General features: G+C 38.8%; 1 protein-coding gene across 10 annotated transcripts in view; it reads right to left on the bottom strand.

The window, feature by feature from the left end:
• PHF21A (PHD finger protein 21A) overlaps positions 1-25,024 on the bottom strand; it is a 125,348-nt gene that overhangs the window by 23,028 nt on the left and 77,296 nt on the right. For all 10 annotated transcript variants that reach the window (XM_054275233.1, XM_054275228.1, XM_054275230.1 and 7 more), the window contains one exon: positions 2,955-3,155. In XM_054275233.1, coding sequence (XP_054131208.1) covers positions 2,955-3,155 — 201 coding nt within the window. The remainder of the gene's footprint in view (positions 1-2,954; positions 3,156-25,024) is intronic.

Genomic DNA, 25,024 nt, shown 5'->3' with positions numbered 1-25,024 from the left:
CCTCAGTACATCATGCCCAAAATTCCAAAGTTGAAGCAACTATCATTTCAGAGTTTTGTTTTAAAATATACTGTCTTCCAAGATGCTGAGGCAAATGGACTTTACATATCTCATTCAAAAAGCAACAAGGTGAGAGTCTCCATATAAAACCAGAACACAATGCAAACAGAAAACTCATGACACATGACACTTGACAGAATGGCAAATTATCTTATTTCTTTTCACTTTGGTGTAGAAAATCCATTGCACCAACAGCACTGCATCTTCAAAACTTTAGTCACATGATGAAATGCTGTTAGTACTAAATAGCCACCATTCCCTCCTGATGTCAGCTCTGTGTTCTACAGGGGAAAAAATGGAAAATCAGGGATCAGGCAGTCTTTGTGTTCTGAACATGCCTGATTTAGACTACTTGACTTTAATCATACAAGACCTTTATCTTTTTTCTAATAAAATAATACATTTTCCATTGAATGCTTCAGTATTTTCACCAATACTGTCCCCTTAAACAAAGAGTTTACTTTCACACTTTTAATTTCATAATAATTAAACTATGTCCACTAACTGTTAATTATGCACAAGTGTGAAAAAATTCCCTGTATAATGCCAAATCAAAGGATAATTTATGCTTCAGTTTTATACATTTATGAAAAACCCAGACATAATTAAATTGTCCTTGTTGCAACATTAATTTTCTTAACTTTTTATCTGAGATCTAACAAGCTTATCAACCTCTGCTGCTCCTTCTCCAAAGCAAGAGGCTCCGTTCCCATAATGCAGTAACATTAGTCAAGCTTTTCCAATGAGATGTAACGTGGTATCATTTTCACAAGCATTACATTCAACCATAAATGTTTTAAAGAAAGGTGTAATCAATCATGTAATGCAAGACTGTGACTTTTCCAAGGGGTTCTACTAACTCTGCAAGTACTCAGAGTAGAGCTTCAGTGAGATCACAGAGCTTGAATATCCCTGTTACTTTGCTGAGTATTAATTAGATTGCTTATTCTAAAAAGTAGTCAATGCATTAATTCATACTGAAGTTGAATTAATATTCAACTTAATATTCAATAAAACTCATTCATAGTGAGTCTGCATTATTGCACATAATACTGCAATAATATGACCTTTCAGCAGGCTTGTTGCTCTTGAAAATTTTAAAAGACCTCACTGGACACATGTATATTAAAATGTCACTGTTAATTATGGCATATAAACCTAGATTCCTAAATTTGATTGCTCTGAAAACAATCTCTGAAAACATTCTCTGTAGTGACACAGCCTAGAAAAAGGTGTTATTTACAAAAGCAGGCATGAGCAAACTGTTCATAGAGAGACAAAGTATTTGACCTTTCTTTGCTGAAAGAGATTGAGAGACAGTAAGGCAGAGGTAAAACCTGAGATGCAGAAACAAGTGAGGATGCTTCACTATTTTAACAACATAAATAAAACCAGAAAAGTGTGACGGATAAAAGCTGGCTTATTTTTCCAAGGGACAGGACAAACTGCCTTCCAATTTGTAACTACTTTCCAAGTACTGCTGTATCATGTAATACAGTACCAAGTCAGATGAGTGCAGCAGTTTTTTGTCTGTTTCGCTAGAGGGCTCTTTAACTTTGAACAAAACCTCAGTTTTTACAACCCAGGAGATGACCTGGAAGTTAATGAGTGAATTCAAAGTGTGGGATACTGAGAAACACACGAAATTGTGCTTGCTGCTCTCATGTTTCCTGTCTGAGAAACAGAGATCACTGATACAACAATGATCCACTGTTTGCCTATAAATACTTTAGGACATAGTAATATTTGCTTCTTTATTCCATTTCAGCTTTGATATTGATGTTGCTGCTCAAAATGTGTTTTCCTTAGTTAGGTTTGCTTCATTTCTTCAATGTACTTTTCTCAAAACTACAATTAGCTAAGCTTCACAAATGCATTTTAGAGTGCATCCAAACCAACTTGCTGAGTTAACAAGAGAACTAGCAGCCCAACCATTTCTCTCACCTCTGCTTTCAGAGAAAGGGAAGATGAGAATCACAACTGGTCAAAGCTATGGGTGTGATTCACTGCAATGTGCATAAAATGAACTTCATAGGTGAACTCTGTCATCTGCATATCCAGGTAAACATGAGCTCCTAAGATTGCATCAACAGGAAGAAAAGACTTCATATACACTTCTTACAGAACACCTCCCTGCGTTTTCTAGCTGTTTTATTAGCACACTTTTGTGAATTCAAATACCTGAACAGGAGAAACTTGAAATTCCCCTCTTAAGCAAACCACTTTCTCTGCTGGGTTCTGGGGTTATGTCTCTATACTGTACTAAAATTCAGTTCACCTTCCCAATAAAGACCCTATTTCCTAAAACTTGAACTCTGCAATTAACACTGTATACTTTTAGACAAATCTTTGAAAATTCAGGTAAGTATGATTTGGTATGACCTACATCTGTTTAAAAAGAACCAAGCAAAAAGAAGAAGGAACTGTTTTCTTGCATTTTGTTCTCATTTGTAGAGGGCATTTTGTTAGTCATTTAAAAATAAATTACTAACAAAATCATATACCTCATCCAGAGTGTGTAAAGTATTTACTGTTTCTGGAGACCTACTAGGTATGGTCAGACTCATTCATGCAGCTAGGGAAAAGACAGGCTCATTTGCTAAACTTCCACTTATTTTTAAGAAAGGTGATACACTGCCACCCTTGTTTTCTGTGGGGTTATGATTCAGTACTTTGAAATGTACTTTGAAACAGTACATTGTTTTTTAAGCTCAGATTGGAGATTTTTGCCAAAAAACCCAAAATACACATATCAGCATATTCATAGAAGAAGAAATTCATTTGGCACACTAGCAGGCATAAGTGAAAGTTTGCAGTCTTCTCTCTGCACTTTTTCTTTTTTTAATTTTCAGTGAGCTTCACCTTTAGTAAGAAAAAGAATTGTAGCTTTTTACCTGTGATCCTATCACGTTTGGAGAGGGTGCCGTGGACTGTTGCTGCTGTTGATGGTGATGTTGCTGTAGCTGTTGTAGTGGTTGTGGCTGTGGTGTCTGTAGTTTGTTTTCTGACTGTGCCAATGGCTGTATTTGAAATTTACTGTCTGGCTGTTCCTGCTTCACTATCAAATTCTTCCGAAGCTGCTCCACCACTCTTTTCTACCAGATAAACAAAATCATAAACAGAAATGATGACAGTTGTTTAGCTGCACGTACTAGAGAAAATAATAATCCCTAAAGATACATTTATTTGGTGTAAATAAGGAACTGCTCAGAAGCTTAGTGGGACTTCTCTTTTTGGAATTTAAGTATTGGTGTTATCTAATAGACAGTCTAAAATTGGCCACAGAGGAGTATTACAGCCCAGCAAGGTGACCTCACTGTTTTTGTAGAAACCCACTGACCAAAATTCAGCCTATTCACAAACAACATCCAAGATCTCAGAAACCTGTATTTATACAATTCCACATGCTTTGACACCTTCAAACACACACACTCCTAAACAGTGACAAAAAAGAACTTTGGGTTGAAGCTTCCCAGCTGACTTCAAGGCAATAGGCATGTCATTTTGTACTAGGCATTGAAACTGAGTGAGAGACAGTCAGTGCAAAGCGGGGATCAGGAAGGGCATGGATGCATGGTCCTTCTGTTCAATATTATTGTCACCTGAAAAAGAATCAGAGAGCACTCCCTACAAGGGAAGAAAATGCCACAGATCTATTTCTTCCAGCTTAGGGGCTTCATATTACATTTTAGCTTCCATTAAAGTTTGAAATTATTTTAAAAGAGGTTTCTTCTCCTGGGAGCCATTGTGCACCTTTGGACAGTAAGAGGATTTAAGAGCAGATCAGGTGACTTGCAACATAAGATACATGTTATCTGCATGGATAATAATTGTATTCACAATTTATGTTCATATTATACTTTAGTGTAGACAACAATGAAAACGCGGTGAGACTTTTTTTACCTTCTGCAGGCATGACCAGAAATGGACATTTTTACCTATACTCTAACCACCCCCAAATTTGGACAGCTTTAAAAAGATTTAGCTGTATACCTAAGCCCCATGATCAAGAGCATATGCACACTTCCAAGAAATTAGCCAACAAGGCACTCTTTGGAAGAGGACAATGAAGTCAACAGGCATGGGACAGGCTGAACCATGAAAGCTCTGGTGGGAACAGGAATGGTCAGGAAACCTCTGCCAGAGCCAGGTGCTGGCAGGGGGTTGCCCCAAGAAGTTGCACTTACATGAGAAATAAAGTTAAAAATGGTTAAAAACACAACCATTTTGACGATACCAAATGCTTTGAATTTTTGTTTTGTTTTGTTTTGAAGCACTAATATTCAGACACAGTACTAAATATAGAGATGAAAGAAAACACCGAACCAAAAAATCCAGCTATTTACTACAACTGGAAGAATATTTTTCCTCAAATTTCATTCACACATGGTTATGAAATTCTGAGCTAACAAAATATCTGTTTTCTTCATTTTGTGGATATATAGTATACTTATGATTTTAAGTATTTTGCTTATGATGAGCTAATACAGCACAGTGCCTCACACAGTGAGTGTGTACCTCTAGCCCAGAAGAAGATAACAAAAAGGGCAAGTTCCCAAACTGAGAGAAAACTGGAACATTAAAAAGCCAAATAAAAACCACAAGCAACAAACCCCACATCCCTGTTTCATAATGACGAAATGTGTGAGCTCACACGATTGACCTTTTAGCAAGAATGAATTTAGCGACTTGAAGGTACAGGACTACCTGGCTTCTACAAAACCCACAGCCCTGGCTGAGGATGCCTGCTCAGCTCTGACAAGAGAAACACAGGCCCAACCTTGCTGAAAATTCAGGGAGTTAGTAAAGGACAGCAGTCTGAAGGAACTATTTTACCCTGCATCCAGTGAAGTGCTAAAACCTGTCAAAGCCTAAAAGCTGTAAACTGTTTGCTCCCTTCTGAAACAAGGGTAAAATAATAGAAGTGTAGAAGGCAATTCCCTAATTCAGATATTTCACATAGTTTTAAATGTCCTGTGTCCATCAGCTTGCTCATATACATAATAACTGAACAATCATTTAAAACTGCTTTCTGCAAAGATCAAGCATGTTAACATGCAAATCAAAGTGCAGCGTCAGCAAGCAGATACAAGAGCTGAAAACGCAGCCAAGGGGGAGGAGAGAAGGCAGCAAAGTAGGAGAGGAAATAATGCAACATACTTAGAGAATACCTGCCAAAAAATGGACTAAACATACACTCCTCCTGCACAGGAGGCTGAAGAATTACCATACCCAGCATGAACAGGAAGGGAGTTTTTGTCTTCCACAGCTGCATGTACGAATTTCAGGGATAATGATGCTCTTCTACTGATTCCCTGACTGGAGGAAATCAGCAGCAATGGCTCAAGAATGAATTTCCATCTTGTTCTTTACAATGGGAGGAACATTAGTGAAAAGATTAAAAAAAAATATTAGAGAGAGGGGGAGGCAGGCCGGGGACTCCTCTGCCATACCGCTACAGCAGGACAAGAGGCAGCACGGAGAGCAGGGGAGCAGGAGCGAGGTGAGTCACATGGCATTCACACACTGCCTGTTCCACCCCCGGGCCTGAGCCACGGCCTGCAGAGATGGGTAAAACAGGACCGAAGCACAGTTTGCATTAGTGCCTTGTGCAAAAACTGACGCTCAGCATATTTGGCACAAGATGGATAACGTGAGTGGAAAAACGCCGTTGCTCTGGAAGTCTACGCTATCCTGCTGGAGGCTGCTGAGAGCTGCCTGGCAGCAGCATATCCTGCCATCCATATCCATTATGGAGATATTAAATTGGAAGAAACATCTAATGCTTTTAAGATTCAGAGAGTAAAACTGAAGTTTGCACTGCATGCCAATTGCTTACGCAGTTTAATAAGCTGCTTCTACCAACTGTCAGTAAAAATACCACATTGAAACTACTGAAATTATTTTACTCTCTGCAACACTGTTGGGATTATCTGTTTGTTCGAAATTATCAAGAGACACGCTCTGAACAACATATTTCAAAGTCCATAGCTGAATTAGCAAAACCAGACGAGTTTCTCAGGGTTGCACGTACGCAGGAACTCGGAGCAGATCTCCCGTTTTCAGCGCCCCCTCTCACGGCTCAGCCCACGCTGCCGGACTCGGCCCGCAGCGCCCGGCTCCTCGGCATCCTGCTGGAAGCGCCGCTCGGCAGCGCGCCAGCGCCCGGCACGCGTCTGTCTGCAGCGACCTCAGCAGAGCCTCCTTCCGTACGGAGCTAAACGGGACGGTGCCATAAAGAAACTCTTGCTTACTGTCAAACTTCATTAACACTGTGTTTTAAAATTGTTCCTCAGTTATTTGACTGTTCTTAATCAATTTTAAAGACAGTTTGTGCTACAGAAAGTACAGTCTGTTTGACTGAGATTTGCCAAGGCTGATATCAAGTCCTAGCTGCATGTCTTAGAGGCTCTAACACCAGTTAGATTCAGGTGTTCTAAAAGTACCACAGGATTCTTAAGAAATATTCCTAATTCTTTAAATGTAATAATTGCCATTTTTCCTTACCATTCATATTTAAGAATATTTAATTCTTACTACTTCAACATTTTAAATTGAGATTACCTCAATCACAAACATCATCATGCACACAACATGAGTTTTCTGCATGTCTTCAAGCTCTAGTTCTCCTCATATTCCTAGAATAGTTTCTTTTCCTGCCATAATATGAGTGTATGAAAAGCATTTGTCTTTCAAGTTTGTGGAACCTTGCTCAAAACTGAATGCCAATTCTCTCTTTACATCCACGATGTGAAAGAACTGATTAATCTCATCCATTCTTCCGAACTGCATTCTACCCAAAAAGGAACTGCCAGCCCTATGCAATGGTTACTGCCAGACCACTTCCAAACCCATTTGTTGAACAGTGCCCTGTAAGCACACTACATCATCTCAGAGCTCTTGCTGCCTTGACATCTTTATCGCTAATCTCATCAGGAACCGTTCACAGTGCTGAGTTCAGAGCTCGAGACATCTTATATGACCCTTCCTTAAAGTTAATAATTGCAATCAATATTGTGACATTTTGCTATACCACTTTCTCATTCATGCCACAAGCCAGATCCTAACACAGCATTGGAAGATTATTTTGGTTTGATTAAGCGGAAAATAGATCATCTTGATCACGTATCTGTGCCAAAAGGCATCTCTGTGCTCATATAAAAAGTACCATGAATATGTTGTTATAGGAGAAGCAAAGTACTTGGAGCAAACTTTAAATACAGTTTAAGGTTTTTATCCTTATTAGCTAAGCATTATTTCCATTTTAATTGGTCAATCAAGCAAAAAGTAGTTCTCTGTGTACATCTTGCTTTTAAATACTAGATCCCCGATTGCATTTTGTGACACATTTTCCTCTTCTTTCAGGAAACATGTTCAGAAAAACATCCATATCTAAAGAAAGGTCTGCTTTTAAACTTCAAAAATCAATAAAAATTAAAATATAAAGATATTTTTAAAATGAGAGAGTAAACTAGCACACTAAATAACATTGCAATGCATCCATTTCATCTCACAAAACCAAAGCTGATGTGGTTTGAGCTGCTCAGCTGCCTGCTAGTGACATGCTTTCCCACTCTCCCAGTCTCAGGAAGTCAGCTATTATGGATCCTCGGTTACCAGTGCCCTCCAATGAGCAAGATGTTCTCTGGGATATAAAAGCTGCCTACTGCTGTGAGCGAAATGGTTAAGAGGAAGTACTAATTTCAAGTATGCTCCAACTTGGAAGTGGGGAAGATAGAGGGAATTTCACTACTCTGCAACTTTCCTTTCCAGCCTCCCTTCTCCTTCTTTATCAGTCCTATTCCCAGTCACTACCCAAAGAGAAAGATACCAGAATTTCCATGGCAGAAAGAAGCTACAAGATTTTAGAGATGTGCTACAATTAGTCTTTAACCTGCAAGGAGGGTGCATTCTGGGAATGGAATCTGAGAATGGAAAGATTACAAGCAAGGAGAGTAATTGTACACTCATTTACTGCTTTAAGATGGTATCTAAAATTTAAAATAGTGAAATCCAATTATAGAAATTGATGACACAGAATCTAGACCAGTAATGAAAAAAACCCTTTTGTACAAACCAGCTTGAATTAAATTCCATTGAAAGAATGATCTAAGGACTATAGAAATATTTACAGCTATTTCTGTGGTTATACTCTATTTTTATGGAATTCTGCACTTGTGGCTATGCTTCACTTATGGCCAAATCTTTTTATCAACTAAATCTAAACCAACTAAATTAGAAAGAATTTTATTTCCAGAAAAAAGAGTGATATAATTTCCTTCTTCTTAAGGGTGATCAAAATGGCCCCTATATCTTTCAGTCAGAAAAGGCTCCCCCTGAGGCAGAGGTGTTTGAACGCTGAACAGAAATGTAGCAGTTGGACTGGGAGGCCACTTTCACCTTATACTCCAGTGCCTTACTGGGTATCATTACTGCAATGCACCCTATTTCTTTTTATAGCTGAAAAACCTGTATTTTTTTTAAAGCCTTAGTTAAAATACATGGGTATCTAACCTCACCAAGTCAATGGCTGCATTGCCAACACTCCAGCAAGTGTCCCAAAGAGCATGTGCTGCATTCAGCTCACAGAAAACACAGCTAAAAGCAGCACAAAGACACAAGGACTTCTGCACATCTAAAAGAGGTTGCAGAGCATGTGAGGGCAACTGAATGCTTCTCCTGCCTCTGCCATGATGGTCCTGTGGGATGAACATACACTTAGAATACAGATGGGCACTAGAGATGAACCACTTAGTTTTGGAATCCCCCAAATTAATGAGTTTGTTTTGCAGTCTTAACATCCTTAATACAATTTCTGACTCTGGCATCTAGTACCTTGTGTAAAATGGAATTTACATAAAACTTAATTCCATAAAAATCTACTTTAATGTTATGTCAGATAAATATTATTAGATAGCATTGGCATGATGTGAAAAGTATTTTTATCATTAAAAATGCTGGTAGACTTACCACAATTATATTTTAAATTAATTCCTATAGGTGTAATTCTGAAACAAACAGAGTTCAGACATGAACACAAATATTTTGAAAGACATACTGAATATTTCCTTTATGATAGAGAAACACCACTTAAAGCTGCTAGAAATCATTCAGAAGTGGATTATGACAGTTCTGAAAATAATGTTCATTCCTTAATTCTTAACAAGGGAGAATGTTTAATATTTTTTAAATTTAAAAACATAGCTAGAATTATGAATTAAAATTGTAAAAAAAGAGCTGTTGTGCTATTCTGCTTTATGTGACTTCTTGATTGCTTTATTTTCAGTACCATGTCTTTTACCATTTACCACAAGACCAATTAATTTCTGGAAGGGAATGCTGTACCATGAGATACCCTATGCATCACTGTCTTCTTGTTTGAGAATATTTACTCTTGCACAAAGCAGAGCACAAAGAATGAACCAGTAGAGACAGCATACATACAATGTTTTCCTGCAGCTTACATATTAAGTGTAATATCTAGCTTCTTACCCCAGCACATATGTTAACAGAAAGAAATTTGCAAGAACAGCAACGATATTTACACAATGAAGGAATTAATGAATGGGGAATTAATTGTGTGACAACAGGCAAAACAGAACAGGAAAAGGAATAAAGTGCAGTACTTTGAATGTAATTAAGGAATAATAAATTAAAGGAATGATTTTTTTTTTTAATTTGACTAGGCTTCACAAAGTTTGTCATGGTTTAGGTTTTTCTCCTTTACAAAATACTGCCAAGTACAAATACAAATTGATAAAAGGATATGGGGATAAGCTCAACATGAAAACACTGAAGAAATTAAAGAATTAAACTGCTGACTACACTGGAAAAGGTGCTCATTCTACTTTTATCTTGTCCATCTTATTGTTCTACCCCCATTTGTCTGTTTCAAGGTTAAAAAAAACTTTTCTTAAGGGAAAAAATAAAAAAGTCATCTAGACATAGTTTCAGAAATGAAACAAGAGTCTTGTACTTCAATGTAAAAAAAGTCTGTATGATTTCCAACTGAACCTAGTTTACTAGAAGCATATAATGTGGTCTTGTAAAATCTGTCATAGACTGACACCTGCAATATAAAATCTCAGAACAAAAAATACTGTGGATTTTTATTCTTGTGCAGGAGAATACACAGGAATAGCTACCCCCATGGGAAAGCCATTTGCATCTATACACAGTAGCTGTTTACTAAAGCCAAACACCTCTGCCAGGCCAGTCTCACTATATGTCTTCTCCTACCTGTGATTTACCTCATAACATGACATCCTTTAAACCGAATTTGTCTGCATTAAGCAAAAAAGTAGGGCAATTAAAATAAGTTAACTTATTTCACGTTTTAGAAACAAACAACCTAAAGAGAAGTATACTTTTAATCTGGTAACTCCTCATATTTTGAATAACTCAAAGGGAAAGCATAGTCATAAAGTAATTTTACAACATACTACTGACATTTTAATGTGCACAGTATCACAGTCCTTGACTAAAATTTAGTCAGCTTCAGTAGGGTTCTTGTGCATCCTACAGCTATTCTCATGACTGAATCACACCTCCTCTCTTCCTCACGAAAGGAAACACACACACAGTTCATGTGCCTCATGCATGATCAGAAATATCAAGCAAGATGACTAGTTTTATTAAACTACAGAATAGAAATGCATTCTTTTGTGAATAGAAAGATCTGGATGATCAAACTCTATCATAAAATCCCCTATTGACAACTCTCATTTTGGTAACAGCATCTAATATTTCCTTTCCACAGTTGCTTTACCAATGTCACAAACTAACACCAGCATTTTCCCTGTTGTCAATTAAATACTGTTTAGTGCCAATTCAATTAAAATGTATCACTAATAACATCACATCACAGTTCACTGGTGATCTCTACTTCATAAGCGGAATGAGTCATTAGAGCAAAAAGTCACAGTTTCACTTCACTCAGATGAGAGATTTTTCTCTTCTTCCCAGTAATTTGAACAGTATATCAAATACAGGAGTTCTGTTCAGCTAAACATACCTGCTGTCCTAGTCTCTTTAGTTAACCAAGGACAATCAAAACAAAGAAAAATGCCTGCTTCACAGAGAAGACATCAAATTAAATCACTGCAGAAGTTCCAAACTGCTGACCTTCAATTGCATCAAGGTTTGTGGACTCTCTGAAGCAAACTCTCTGAAAAACAAAGCCATGGTTCTTCCTTGCCTTCCCAATTTAAGTGGTATGGGGAAAGCAACTGTGTTTATCATCACTAAGTATGGCTCAAACTACTCAATAACTGAAGATTTGCTGAACTACCACCATCTTAAATTAAACCACCCAAGAACAGGCATTTTCCCAAGAGAATAGAAAGCTCCCCTTTTCTTGAGGGATGCAGAGGTACTGGAGACAGTTCAATGAAGACCACAACCATAATCAAGGATCCAACAAACTACACTGTGTAATGTGAAGCTTACAGAGGCTCTGCATATCCAGTTTATTGAGAGGTAACTACTCACTGAGTACAGATATTTATGCACAGAAAAGAAATCTAGTGGCAGGAGAATTTTTATTTTCTCTGAGAAATGTTAAATGATGATTCTGTATCTGCAAGTTGAAGGTAGACAAATTCAACCAGGAAATAAGATGCAGATATGGTTAAATGCTGGACCAGCCCAACATGAGAGGTAATGGCCTACCATGGTTTAAAGTCTCTAGAAAAAGGGTATACACCTTTCCAAAGGAAATTATTAATCTGAGTTTTGGAGCAGACTGTAGAGTAGATTTGAGGGGAGAGGGATCTGGGACTTGGGAAGCCTCTGCTCATTCTCCTCTCTTATGAGGGACAGTGCAAGTGCCATCACTGTTGCCAGCATGCTTCTCCAGCACTGAAACTCCACATAAAGACAGCCTTACTGTTTAGAACATGAACATATCCAGAGGCACAAGCAACCAGATATACTCAAGGTTCTTTTTTCACCTTCTTCTGAAACAGAAGATACTGGCCATAGGTAGAGAAAAAGAGGCTAAGCAAAGCAAGGTTTTCTTCTTCCTTTCATTGCCTTTTATTGTATGCCTTCCTAACATACTTAGGTTTTTATTGTTTTTAGACATGGAATGGGAAAAAAAATTCTCCAGGTCAGATTTGCTGAGATTTTTTTCCCTTCCACTGCAATGCAGAATGTGGATTGCCTGTTAGGACTAGCTGGGCAAATTTCCCCTTATCAACCTGCTGATATTGCAAGTGCCTTCAGAATATCTGGCAGCATAATCCAGCACCTTTTGTCTGAAAAACAAAGATGCGAAGGACAAAAATTTAATACACTTGATACAAACCAAACTGCCCAATTGTCCCTGAATTAAAAATTAGCTGTTCTTGCTTCCACCAGAACTCTTCTCTATGAAAGCTTAATGCCTTGGTATCAGAGCCCTAGGATGGTGCCATCACTTCATCCTACAAGGTAATGACTACATGATATGCAGACATGAAGAAGGCACACACGGCACACAAAGATGTTTCTGACAGCCATGGATACTCCACAGGAGAATGGATTTGAGACCTGCTATATAACTATGGACAATATCCTGCATGAAAAAAGTACTAATAGAGTCCACATAAGGGAATATAAACATTCCTATCCATAAGTTCATACTACTTCTCCACAGTGTGACTGCTTGTTCAACAGTTATACTGTCATAATTTTAGACTGTTAAACCTCTGCTCTAGGGTTTATAAAAGATCAGAGCACTTGTCACTCTCAGTGCAGGTAGAGTGAGATAGAGTGGTTGAGCAGTTCATTCTTCTTTCTAATTACACTCCATTAACCTTCCACATGAGAGCTCCCCTGTGCTTTCATAGCAGCAGCACCAACTGGCAGTGTTTGATAAGGCTCGGCAGCATTTGCAAGACCAGCACGTGGCACGGAAGGAACAGCTCAGCTCGGCAGCGCTCGCAGGAGCTGCGCTGGTGCTCTGTCACTGAGCTGCAGTCAGATTCAGCTGAATTACACACACATGGACACCACCCTCTTACCCACTTCCCTCACAACTCTACCCCTTGAACTTCAGAGATACATGATCTATTAGAAAGCCAAATGCAGAACTAGGGAATTATTTACAATGGGGAACCCAACAGTTACCACACTTTCACCTCACTGCAAAGACCTGCCAAGAGAAATGTATTTAGAGCACTAAGGCATGCAGGGCAACAGAAAAGAAGTTGTTACATTATAATTAGATCATGTTAGTGTACGCAACCAGAGTACAGAGAAGGAAAATTACTTTTGAAATGTAAATCTTTTTTTAAATGCACTTTCAGTATCTGGGGTTGTTTGTTCTATGTTCTGAAGACCACAATGCTTACAAACAGCATTATATTTCTCTATAACCTTTCTCAACAGTGACCACATAAATGAAGCTTTTCTAAAAAGACAGACTTCAATTAATAATGTATTCTATGAGAGTTTTAAACTCAGTGCCAGGAAAGCTATTTTCCATGTGCATGAAGGTAGATTAGCATTTGTGTATACTGAGTAACAGTGTCAGCACATGCTTACACAGATAAAAGGGAAACAAATTTGGAAGGAGGGATTGTAAACAATCTGGAACAGAACCCAAATTATTTTAAAAATAAATGAAACATTACAAAATCTGCACTTTTGAATGACATTTTACACAACCCCTTGAATTTTTAAACTGTTTTAAATGACTTCACAACATAAAGTGGTATATGGAACTGGTCTATATAAATGAGGGATGGCAATATTGCTTTTGCTATTAGCTCCATTATCCTCTCCCATGCCTCTCCTGTTTTTTAACATATTTTGATACTTGCATATGCATGTATCTCCATAAATAAATATAACTTACTTCTACTGTAGGTTTCCCAACCTTCAGCTAATATTTTGAAATGACTGCTGTTTTCTAAGACTTGGTAAGTTTGAAGAGTCTGAAACAAAATCTGTTTGTGCTAAAAGCCAAGTAATGAATCCAGCCTCTTCCAGTCCTTGTTCAGAATGGTTCAGGAATTTTACTTCAGAGCTCTGGTGCCCGTTGTCAAAGATCCTCTCCAGTACAAAGAGAACAGAGGTGGTTCTTCTCTTATAACAGGAAGGTAAATACTGCTACGGAACCCACCTAAAAATAACCTGAAGAGGCTTGGTTTACAAGGGTGATCATTAAAGGCCATTAGACTCACCTTCTACATCTACAATAGATTTTGGGCTTCCTTTCTCCAATTTTCTTAAATTTACTCTAAAGATGCCAATTCAGTCTTTAGCGCAATTTAACTTGTGCCATCTAGGCCTGTAATATACGATAGGAATTCAGAATTCGTGGATGTGATCAACCACAGAGAATCTAAAACTGTCAGGCTACTGAGTTTGCTTCGGGAAAGCTGAATAGACAGAGGGCAGTTCTTACCTCTAAGACACACTTGATCAAAGTATGAACACAAGTATCTTTTTATCAACAATTTTTTGGAAGAATAATGAATGATCTTGTTGAGATACATTTGATATCAACAAAGTGCAAGACTAATTCTCTTGGATATAATTTCTCTACTAAATATCACTCTTACACCTAATAAATTTGAAACAAACACACTTAGGACATTGAAGAAATTTAACTACAGCATCACTATCTCCTGTTCTGTGAAAATCTATCCACAGGGCTTCAATGCTATAATGCAATGAAATCTTCTTTGAGCTAGGATTAAAATTTGTCAGACTAGGATAGCACTGAAGGAAAGCAGAACAACATTTCTGTGCCACACGTAGCTCTTACTTCTGTAAAAAAAATTTTTACACATGAATTGTACCCAGTACCTCTGTAACTTGTGCTCTCATATTTTTTGAAGTATGTGCTAGAATCATGACTTAAAGCTCCAAAATTCCTGGCTGTAAGCAGCTAGTGTTGAAATTGCTTTCAGAACTGAGTATTGCAGAAAGTGCTTCCACTTCCTGGAGCAGTCAGCCATCACTGCTAACCCCATCTGGAATACTGTTTTCTGACAAGTGGGCTATGCTCACCTCTGAAAAACACAAAATTTCAGCGGATGAAGAATTTTTAACTAACCACCTGAGAAATGTACCTCTTTTGAACTTTTTGGTAATGTTTGTTATTTTCCCAACACCTCTTAGAAAATATTTCAAAAGGAACTATTTTGGCTCTACACTGTCTTATTATTATCTGTGTACAGAAGACCTCTTAAAAATAATCCAAGTACATTTCTTTTGTGTTATGTCAGTGGAGAAGATTTCCTGAGCATTTGGGGGGCCCATGAGGTGGCTGAATAGATCTGTTAACCCAGCACAAAGAGGTAAGAAAGAGAAAGTAAGCTCTCCTGTAATACCTCTTCATGCAATTCTCAACAATATATTATACATGGTTTTAGGGAAGTCCAAGATTTCTTCTGTGCCACTTCAGGCCCATATTAGATTTAAAAGGCAAATTAGTTTGGTTTTTTTTTTTTTTTAAAAGATTAAACAAAAACATTAAACATATTTTCATCACATAATGAAGTGCAAGATCTTTTTCACACCATATGTTTGACTTGCTACTTACTGCAGAGAACATGCAATGTATAACTGGATAAACACATTTCATTCTACAAACTGGTCTGACAAGCTAAACCTGCACTAGGAGGTATCAGACAGTCTTAATGAAACTCAGAAGTATTATTTCATTGACATTCACTCAGCATTTCTTGTATGACAATTCAGCTGTGAATGTGGAAGCGTTAGCTCAAAACTCACAGACCTCCAAGAAACAGCATCATTAGGTCTCTCTGATGTTTCTCTAAAAACACCTATCACATCTGTCTCTAACAGCTGTAAATCACAAAACAGTAGTAAGTTTGCCTCCACATGGTTTCACACAGATGGATTTTTTTTTAAAGAAATCACATGTTGCACTTTTGAGAAGGACTGAAAGATTACAGAAACCTAGCAACTGAAGCACAGGTTGTTACAGCAAGCCATTTTGCTTTGTGTCCTCAGGTCTGGTTGCTTTACCCATACTGGGATCTCAACCTCTTATTATTAACTCAGAAAATCACCTTAAAGCTGCATTGTCTTTGCAACAAGAGTTTAATTAAAGTTTTATACATGTAATGTTTACCCTTTTAAACTCCCGTTCATAAAAATAAGCCCCCACGTAATTCTCTTTCTCAGATAACCTCCAAAAAGTGAGAAGATGAAAGGAGCTTCAATATTAGGGAGCAGGTTCTGTGGAATCTGAGGTTGAGGGGCTATTAGATGAAAGAAACAACTGAAAAAACATTTTCCCTCACACTACCTCTGAACAAAAAAGTTGATGCTGAAATGCAGGGCTGTTTTAGGGAAAAACCTTCAGGGTTTGTTTCTTAACAAATACAACAGAGCACATATTCAAGAAAATAGAGCATAATTACTTGTTTGTTTTGGTAAAACTATCCTCTATTGTAATTCAGCTGGAGTTGAGACAGGACGTAAGCAGAGGAAAGAGGCTTTTAAAAGATCTATCCTACACATGCAAACTTTTATATCACTAAATACATGCAAGTGCATGTGAGTAAATAGTGACCTAGCTTTACTTTGAAAAAAAACCCACCATGACCAAAAGCTGAGAAAATATCAACCAATTATAACAAGAATGTGTAATAGGTGTTGTAGAAATCAAAACAACAAAAACCAACCAAACAAAAAAACCCCAACCCATTAACATGCAAACAAAAATACTTGACTGTGCACTGTATAGCCAGTAATAATTATGAGCCCAGTATGACTTTCATGGCAATTGTGTGGAGGATCATATAAACATGTTTGTGCTGAGTTGATTAGAGCATGGTGTTAATAATGCCAAGGTCATAGGTACAATCTCTGTATGGACCATTCACTTAGGAGCTGGACTTGATGATCATTCTGGGTCCCTTCCAACTCAGGCTATTCTGTGACTATATCAAAATCACAGTAATATCCAAAACACGTCTGTCAGTTTGCACAGGAAGACAGTCAAGCTGTCACTGATTGTGAGGAAGCTCAGAAGACAACAAAGAGCAATATCAAAAAAACAAAATCAGGAAACACAGAAAATAGTAAGAAAAAACAGGTTCACACAAGCAAAGAGCATTCACAGACAATGTAAAGCTGAATTGAAAAGTAGTGAAGTCAGACAAGCAAAAATTAGTCCTTTCTCACTGCCATGGAGGGCTTATAGAAGAAAGCATTACATTTTATCAGAATGACTTGAAAAAAAGGGCACACTTCAGTCATACTAATCCCTTTTAAAGTCCCTTCTCACTGATATGTCAGGCCTATGCCCAGAGGGAAGTCTGAGGTGACACAAGTAGTAGTGCAGGGAATATGTTGAGATTTTTTCAGTGTATTTTCATTGAAGAAAAAAGTCCTTATTTCATGTATATTTCATACACACGTAAGCAAGAACTGAGCAGTAAACCATGCTTGATTTAACCCCACAGACCCACATTCTTAATGGTTTTTCCTATTTTGCTTCCTTGCTGTTAGGTTGTATGATCAGCACACAATGCTCTGTAGACTGAAAACCAAGTCTGCAAAGATCTTTTGAAATATTTAACATATACTAGCACTATGTAAACAGTAATAATAATTCAGAGGCCTTTTCCTACTCTTTTCAGCATTCTGAATGTATTTATTATGAGCTAGACAAATAATGCAGGATTGTAGCACTCTGCCTCCACATTTCTCATCTTCCTCTTCCAATTTACCAGAGCAATGACGAAACAGGGGGTTTTGCTCCAAGCCTTTAACTCTTTGCAGCACAGATTCTCATACTGAGTAGCTCTGAACTAGAGGATTCATCTTTTGCACAGAGGCAGAATCTCATTTCCTTAATCAATTTAGAGAAGATCAGAAGCCTGCCCAGTGTCCCACATTGCTCGAGAAACTGCACCAGCAGCAGAGGCTATAAAGGCAGCTGCTTTCAGGCCAGCAACAGCATGCTCAGCATGAACAGACTGTACTAAGATTTTTCTCCCACACACAAAACCAAACTGTTCCTGTGCCCCCTTTGTGCTGACGGAGCCTGTCTCTCAATCGATGAGCAAGTCACTATTTAGAAAATTATTTCTCAACCTATTTTGGAAATCCACACTCATGTACCATTGGCAGCACTGGCGAGTATTCAGCAGTGATTTCAAAGGTTCTTTGTCCTGGGGAGGAGACAGGACCATTCAGCAGCAAGCCGGCAGAACTGCTGAGTACACAGCTGGAGCGTACGTGGGGGAAGGGAAGCCGTGTGTGATTCTGCAATTATATCTGTTAAATGCACGCAGATTTGAAGAATGATCACTTGGCATTTCTACTATTTTGCAAGTGCAAACTTTCAACACATTTGCCAGAAGTATTTGGCTGTTTTTTCTTGTAAGAGGATAGAAGATCAGTGCAGAAAAACATTAAACCGCATGGACATGCTACATAATTGGTTCTTTCAGCCCCTTGCAGTGCAAATGATTTGCAGTAACATGCTCTGATCTCCTTACTAGTTAACAGTCCAGTCCAAGACAAATACATCAAGAACAGATAGAGAGGGAAAAGCTGTGGACAAGATTAACCACACAAGCTTGGCTTTTTTATGATCCTCACATTTTTTTCTATTGCCTAGCTGCTAGATATTCCAGAGAAAACAGGGTGTACTGTAACAACTGCTACAACAGGCCACAGGAGCACAGGTCCAGTAAGAACCCTTTCTGTTTGGATCTTCACAGGGCTCTCACTTGTACTACAAAGAATGTCACTTTGATGCCCTGTTTGCATTCCATTTTCAACAACAATGAGGAGGATGGAGGTCTCCAGTTTCTATGACAACCCAGATGGGCCACAATACAAGATACTTACAAATGTTCGACTGCAGGGATGCCAGATCAAATTAAGCTAGAGTTTACATTACTTCATAGAAACTAAAATAAAAGAAAAAACCCAAACAAAACACGAATGTCAAAGGAAGGATGACATTTCCTTGGTACATTCCAAAAGATTTCTGAAAGTAGGTGGTAAAGAAAGAAAGGATTTTTCCCTTTGAAAATAAATAATATTGTCAACGCAAGCAAATTGAAACCCTCATTTACATGAATAAATGTTTTCATTAAAACTAGACTGCTGGAAAATTACCATCAGACATTAAAAGCAAAAAACAGACTCCAAAACATGATTTTATCAATTTACTTAGTTCATTATGAACTGGCAAATTTGTAATCCATGTTCTGTAGGGTTTGTTTAATGCCACAACTTGCATTTTGTGATATGGTTCAAGTTCTTGTTGTTTAACCTGATATGGTTTTTTGTGACATTTTGCAAAAGACATTCAGATGTATAAAATACCCCATATTTACTTCAGGAAATTAAATTAGTAACAGTGAGTTATTTAACATTAACAAAATTACAAAAACATTTAGTATGTGCTCTTCATAATTTAACTGGCCTGTTGTTACATAGGTGAGGTGATCTTACTTCTCAAAGGCATTGATTCACTCAACATCCTGGGAAGGCAACTATAATAGGCCAGCCAGTTTAGGCAAGAAGAGTAAAATGCCTTCTGAAGAAACACCTGTAAAAGCTTTTTATACGATTTTCAGATTTGACATATATGGATATGATTCCCAAAACAAACCAAGTTAAAGAATTTCTTAATAAATGTGTATTTTTGGGCACATAATTTTGAAAAATCTCCTGCCACAAGTCCAAGTATTGTTTTTCTATTCAGTCACTGTCCTATTCCAAGTTACTCTCCATTCTCCCTTCCAAACTAATCACCAGGTAGTTAATAACATTTATTCAATATGTGATAGCCAGCAAGGCTCATATTACAACAGACAACCATAGACTTTTAGAGGCTTATGTTCTTCAGGGAGAGGCAAGAGAGAAAGGCTTAACAGCTGTGCCTAGTCAAAATAATCCAAAATTAGAGGGACTGTAACATTTAAAACTGGAACACAGAACCTTAAAATCTGGGTCTGTGCAGCTGTTGTAACACTTTATTTTAAACTGCAGACACTCTCTTCATAAATCGTTCCCCTCTGCAGCACTGCTACCCAGTACTATTTACAGAAGGACTCCAGTCTGGCTTGCAAGTGCCACCTCATCATTCGGGAGCGCCTGGCACTGCCAGCTGAGAACAACCACCCCTCACAGGGCTCGGAGCCGCCTGCTGGTACCTGAGCCTCACCTCCTGTTCAACCCCCGGGTTAATGGAGCCAGAGAGGGTGCCCAAGGGGGGCTCTGAGACACCCAGGTTAGCACCTGCCCATCACCTGCTCCTCAGCAATCCTCTTCCACCCCAAGCCTTCCCGTTCAAAGCCATGTTCCCCAAAAGCACCACAGCCTGAGGCTCCAGGGGCTCTCTCTCCCTGCTGCTGACAGGCTGGCACGTGGCATGGCAGGATGAGGCTGAAGAAAAGCTGCCTGCTCTGCTGTTCCCTGACTTGTGCAATGGCAAGCGGAGCCAGGGGAGACACACCGCGGTGATGCCAACAGCATCTCAGGAAAGAGTGATTCAGGCATTTGCAAGGAGCTCCTGCAGAATGACCAGAGTGCCTCAGTACTACAGGCTGAAGAGCTGAGGCCTGAAATGACATATCTATTATAAAAATTAAAATACCTGACAACTCTGCACAGCTAGCAGGAATTAGATGCAAATGACATATTAGGATGCAGAAATGTGACTAAGGGCATGGAGAGGCTTGGTTAGCCTTAAACTCAGACTACACGGCCTGAACTTCAGATACACAGCTGGGGCTGTGCTCCCACATCGTATTTCACATAGAAAGTGAAAGACAAGAAACAGCATAATGAAAAAGAGAATTTGTAAAGTGCTAATGCTTACTAAAATTTTAGCAGTTCAACAGGATTAGCAAAATGGACTGGAAGTAAGTAGGAAGGAGCTTACAACCTTTAAGTTGCAAGGGATGGTAGTGTTGCAGTGAAGTAGCTGCTTGATGTCATACAGTTGAAGTTACTTTAGTCACAATTTAGTGTAAGTATCAACAGACTGGGACAAATAACCAGGCAAGTGGGTTCCTCTCACAAAGTCTACTGCCAATCACATACTGCACACATTTCAAAGCATGACATTCTACTCTGCAGAGATACTGCACAGATTAAAGTTGTGTTTGCAAGTTGCACGGCATCTGCTATTGCACTGGGTTGTTCAACTATAAATTTCAGCCAAGCACAACAACATAACTGATTAATAACCCCTATAAGGAATTCATACCTAGGCTGGTATCAACTCTTCTAATACTGTAATTAAAAAATAATTTCTTGTGCCATCAACAACACAAACATACTGAGTAACTAATGCTCAGCATGTGCCCTGTCTTTACAAATTCCAGACAGTTTAGACCACTTTACATACCTAAATACTTTTGCTGCTGCATTTTCTTCAAAAATCAATTAGACTACTAAACATTTCTGCCTATTGTTTTCTGCTTTTGTACTTTTTCCCAAGTCTACTCAATTATACAACGTATGTGCACACTAAAATAATTATGTTCTCCAAAACTTTCCTCTACAAATGTTTCTGTATTAATTTCTAATTAAATAGGGTCAGAATGATATTCAGAGTAAGAAATCTGAATAGTGAAATTCTGACAGTAAAAAACAAGCACTGAAAGTGAACTCATGCTGTTCACACTAGTGGCTGCTCCACGCAACTCGAAGAATTTGCACTCCAGGATGTTTGCACTGTAAGACTAAAAATTTACTGTAACAGAACATGGAAGTTAGTAGCAGAAATTCTGACATCCTCAAGACCTGGTCTTCAAAGAATGACCTATTTAATGCACGAGTAGGTCCTTCACATTAACTCCAATCTTCCCTCAAAACAAAACAAAACAAAACAACCCAAAGCCAACAAAGTACTAACTTTTGAATTTTTATAAAAATGAGCTGAAACTGCTACAGAACAAAAAACACATAAACCTCACAAATTTACCTTAGAGAGAATTTAAAATAATGCATACTGCAAAAAACCAAACCATACTAAAGCAACCCAAAAATAAACAAGAGGCATCTCTTCTACTGCACTTTTTCTCGTGGCCAAACGACCACAATGGCTAATAAATCATCTAGTTGTTAGTTCTGTTTTAGAAAACTTTCTTCTTCTTGGAAGATACTGAGAAAATTCCAGTTGCAACGGAGTTTCGACCTTCACTCTCTAAAACGCTAACAAAGCAGAGAAACCAGCAGCTTACAGGCAGTGGCACACGCCATTACAAAGGCGCAGGCTGCAGGCGCTCACACGCAGCCGCCCGGGCGTCCCCGAGCGCCGCGGACGCAGAAGCTCCGTCCGGCCCAGGCGGGGGCTCCGCGGCCGCCGGAGCCGGGAGGGCACGGCCGCCATCTAGCGGGGACGGCGGCCGCTCCGCCTTCCCTCCCTCCCTCGGCTACTCAGCAGGCACCAGCGGAGATGAAAATTTGTAGCAATGTAAAAGGCACACCGCCACTGTTGAACTTAAATTTCCACGAGTTTTTTTCCTATCTCAAACCACACCTAAAGCTGTCTGCCGTGAAAGTGAAGTACCTCCGTTACACTGTAAAGTTTTCATTCACGCCCATCTCCTAACAAAACTGTTCTAGATTTAACTCCATAGTCAGCTCTAAACCTCTCTTGTGTGACATTATTTATTCTAAATGCACATTATGGCGTTTGCACAGGCTCTAACAGAAGAGCGAGCAAGACTTTTGAGGCTTCCATTGCCAATCCCATTCCAGCTGCTGGACACTGCTCCAGTGGTTCATGGCAGCCGGAAAAAGCCAGTGGGAGGAGCAGCCCAGGCACCCCACCAAGACAGGGGCCCCTTCTTCTAGATGTGGCACAGCTGGCACATGAGCTTGGGTACTGCTCGCTGCCAGGCACAACCAAAGCTGCACTTTACATCCACTCAGACTTATCCACCCTCATGGCCAATGGAGGTACAGCCAAGCAGGTGTTCGGCAAAAGGCTTTCAGGCTCCTCCAACTTAGAGCAAAGGCTGGTCCAGTTTCATCGGCCTTCAAACGGGAAGAACATAACCAAAACAAACACACACATATATATAAGAAACGTGAATAAATTAATATTACAAGAAATCTGACTCTGCATTTCTCTGACTTATACCAAAGTATGATTTACAAAATCACTAGATATTCTGAGTTGGAAGGGATCATTGAGTGCAACTCTTAAGTGAAGGGCCCGTACAGGGATCAGCCCTGCAACCCCCCCTTTATTGGCACCCTGCTCTAACCTGCATGACATATGAGGAGAGAGGCCTGATATGCCAAGATGCTTGAAAACAAATACTAATTTCCCCATGCTCCTAAGAGCAATCTGCCCAGCCATATCCATGCACACAAAAGGTTTCACACCTAAAAGCAGCAGACACCTCTACTGCTGGCCTGCCAGCCAGGACTCTAACAAGCACCACTCAGAGATGTGCGCAAGTGCCCGTTGTCCAACAGGTACTCCAGGCCTCCCCAACATGACACATTTTAATGTTTCAGATCTTGCATTCATAAGTCCCTTCAATATGCAAAGCTGCAGTTGAAAAAAAGGTTGTTCTACAAAATACATGGCCTTAGGGAACATGTGGTGAGCTCTAAGGCAAGGAATGCTCACTCACTGCTATTTGTGTTTCTGTTCAGTTCTAACATTTTACTATTGAACACGGACACAAACCATTCAATCTGTCAGGGTGACAATCTTTTGGTTTTTTTGCCTTATAAATGAATTAGCATAGATTGCACGAGGGTATTTCTTCAATATCAGACATGAAACACAATCTCAGTACAAAAGAGAAAAGACTCACTCAGTCAGCATTTAAGTTGGCAGGTCAAATCCATATATTTGACTGTCCTGCATAAAACCACAGCTCTAATCTGCTACTTCTACTCAAAATAGGAGGAGGTTCTAGGAAATCCAACGCACATTCAAACATTACTTTAAAAATAGCTGTACTTTTGGCAAACACACCAACAAATTGCTTTTGTTACTTCTCCCACTATTCCATTAACTCCATCAAGACAGAGCCATGCTGAGAGCTAATGAAAGGCCCTTGTTTCAAACCTTCCTGTAATCCACTTGCACAAGGATGAAAAGTATCATATTTATTATGATCGCCAGTAGCAAAATCTGTTGTTGGTTGGTTGGTGGGTTTTTTCCTGGTTTTCTTTCATAAATAACTGTCAGATTAAATACACATGAATATTTTCTAAAAAAAAATCACCATTGACAAAAATACCATAACTGAAATTACATGGACACACAACAGAAGACAGGTGCTGGAAATTTCACTTGCTTCTCATGTATTTTGATGATGTCCCACACACCATATGTCGCTGTGTGCGGAGGCTGAGGCACCGCCCTCCTCTGTCCCAGCCGCTCTGTGGGAGCAGGAGCCCAAGGGGCTGACAGGTCAGCAGAAACTCCAGCATTGCAAAGAACGAGAATTGAATTTTCTTAACTCCACAGTTCTGAGATTAATCTGCTGCTCCCAAACTTTATAAATAAAACAGTTAAATGTATCCAGGCACTTAGGAAAAACTTCTCCTTTCCTCTGTCCTGATGTTTTTGCACTATTTGCAGGGGAAAAACCACAACTGTCAGTACAATTGTTTCATGTACTAGAGACTTTAATCCTGACTAGGCCTTCTGTTTACATTATTAAGGAAAAATAAGCATTTAAAAGTTGGAAGAGCTGAGTTAAACTGATATTGGTGAATGCAAAAAAGATTGAAAACATCAACCTTTTTATCCTTCAACTTAGGTTTGAACATGTAAGGAGGAATATGCTACAAAAAATTCAAGATAAAATTAGAATCCTGAAAAGGAAGTTTAAATAAGGAAAGTGCAAGGATGAACTTAGCTAAAAATACCAATGTAGTAATTAAGAAAACTTATCAGAACACATAGAATCAACAAATGCAACCATTTTTTCTGTTTCATCTCGACAAGAACGTTTCTCTACTTAAAACAGAAGCACCTTTTTAAAAAAGTGTGGAA

Source organism: Melozone crissalis, unplaced genomic scaffold (genome assembly GCF_028551555.1).
Source record: "Melozone crissalis strain CALT ecotype California unplaced genomic scaffold, PUWL_Pcris_2 ptg000018l_1, whole genome shotgun sequence".
In the NCBI taxonomy this organism is placed as follows: Eukaryota; Metazoa; Chordata; class Aves; order Passeriformes; family Passerellidae; genus Melozone; species Melozone crissalis.
The sequence above is the reverse complement of the archived record's forward strand: the minus strand, read 5'-3'. Positions and strand labels throughout refer to the sequence as shown.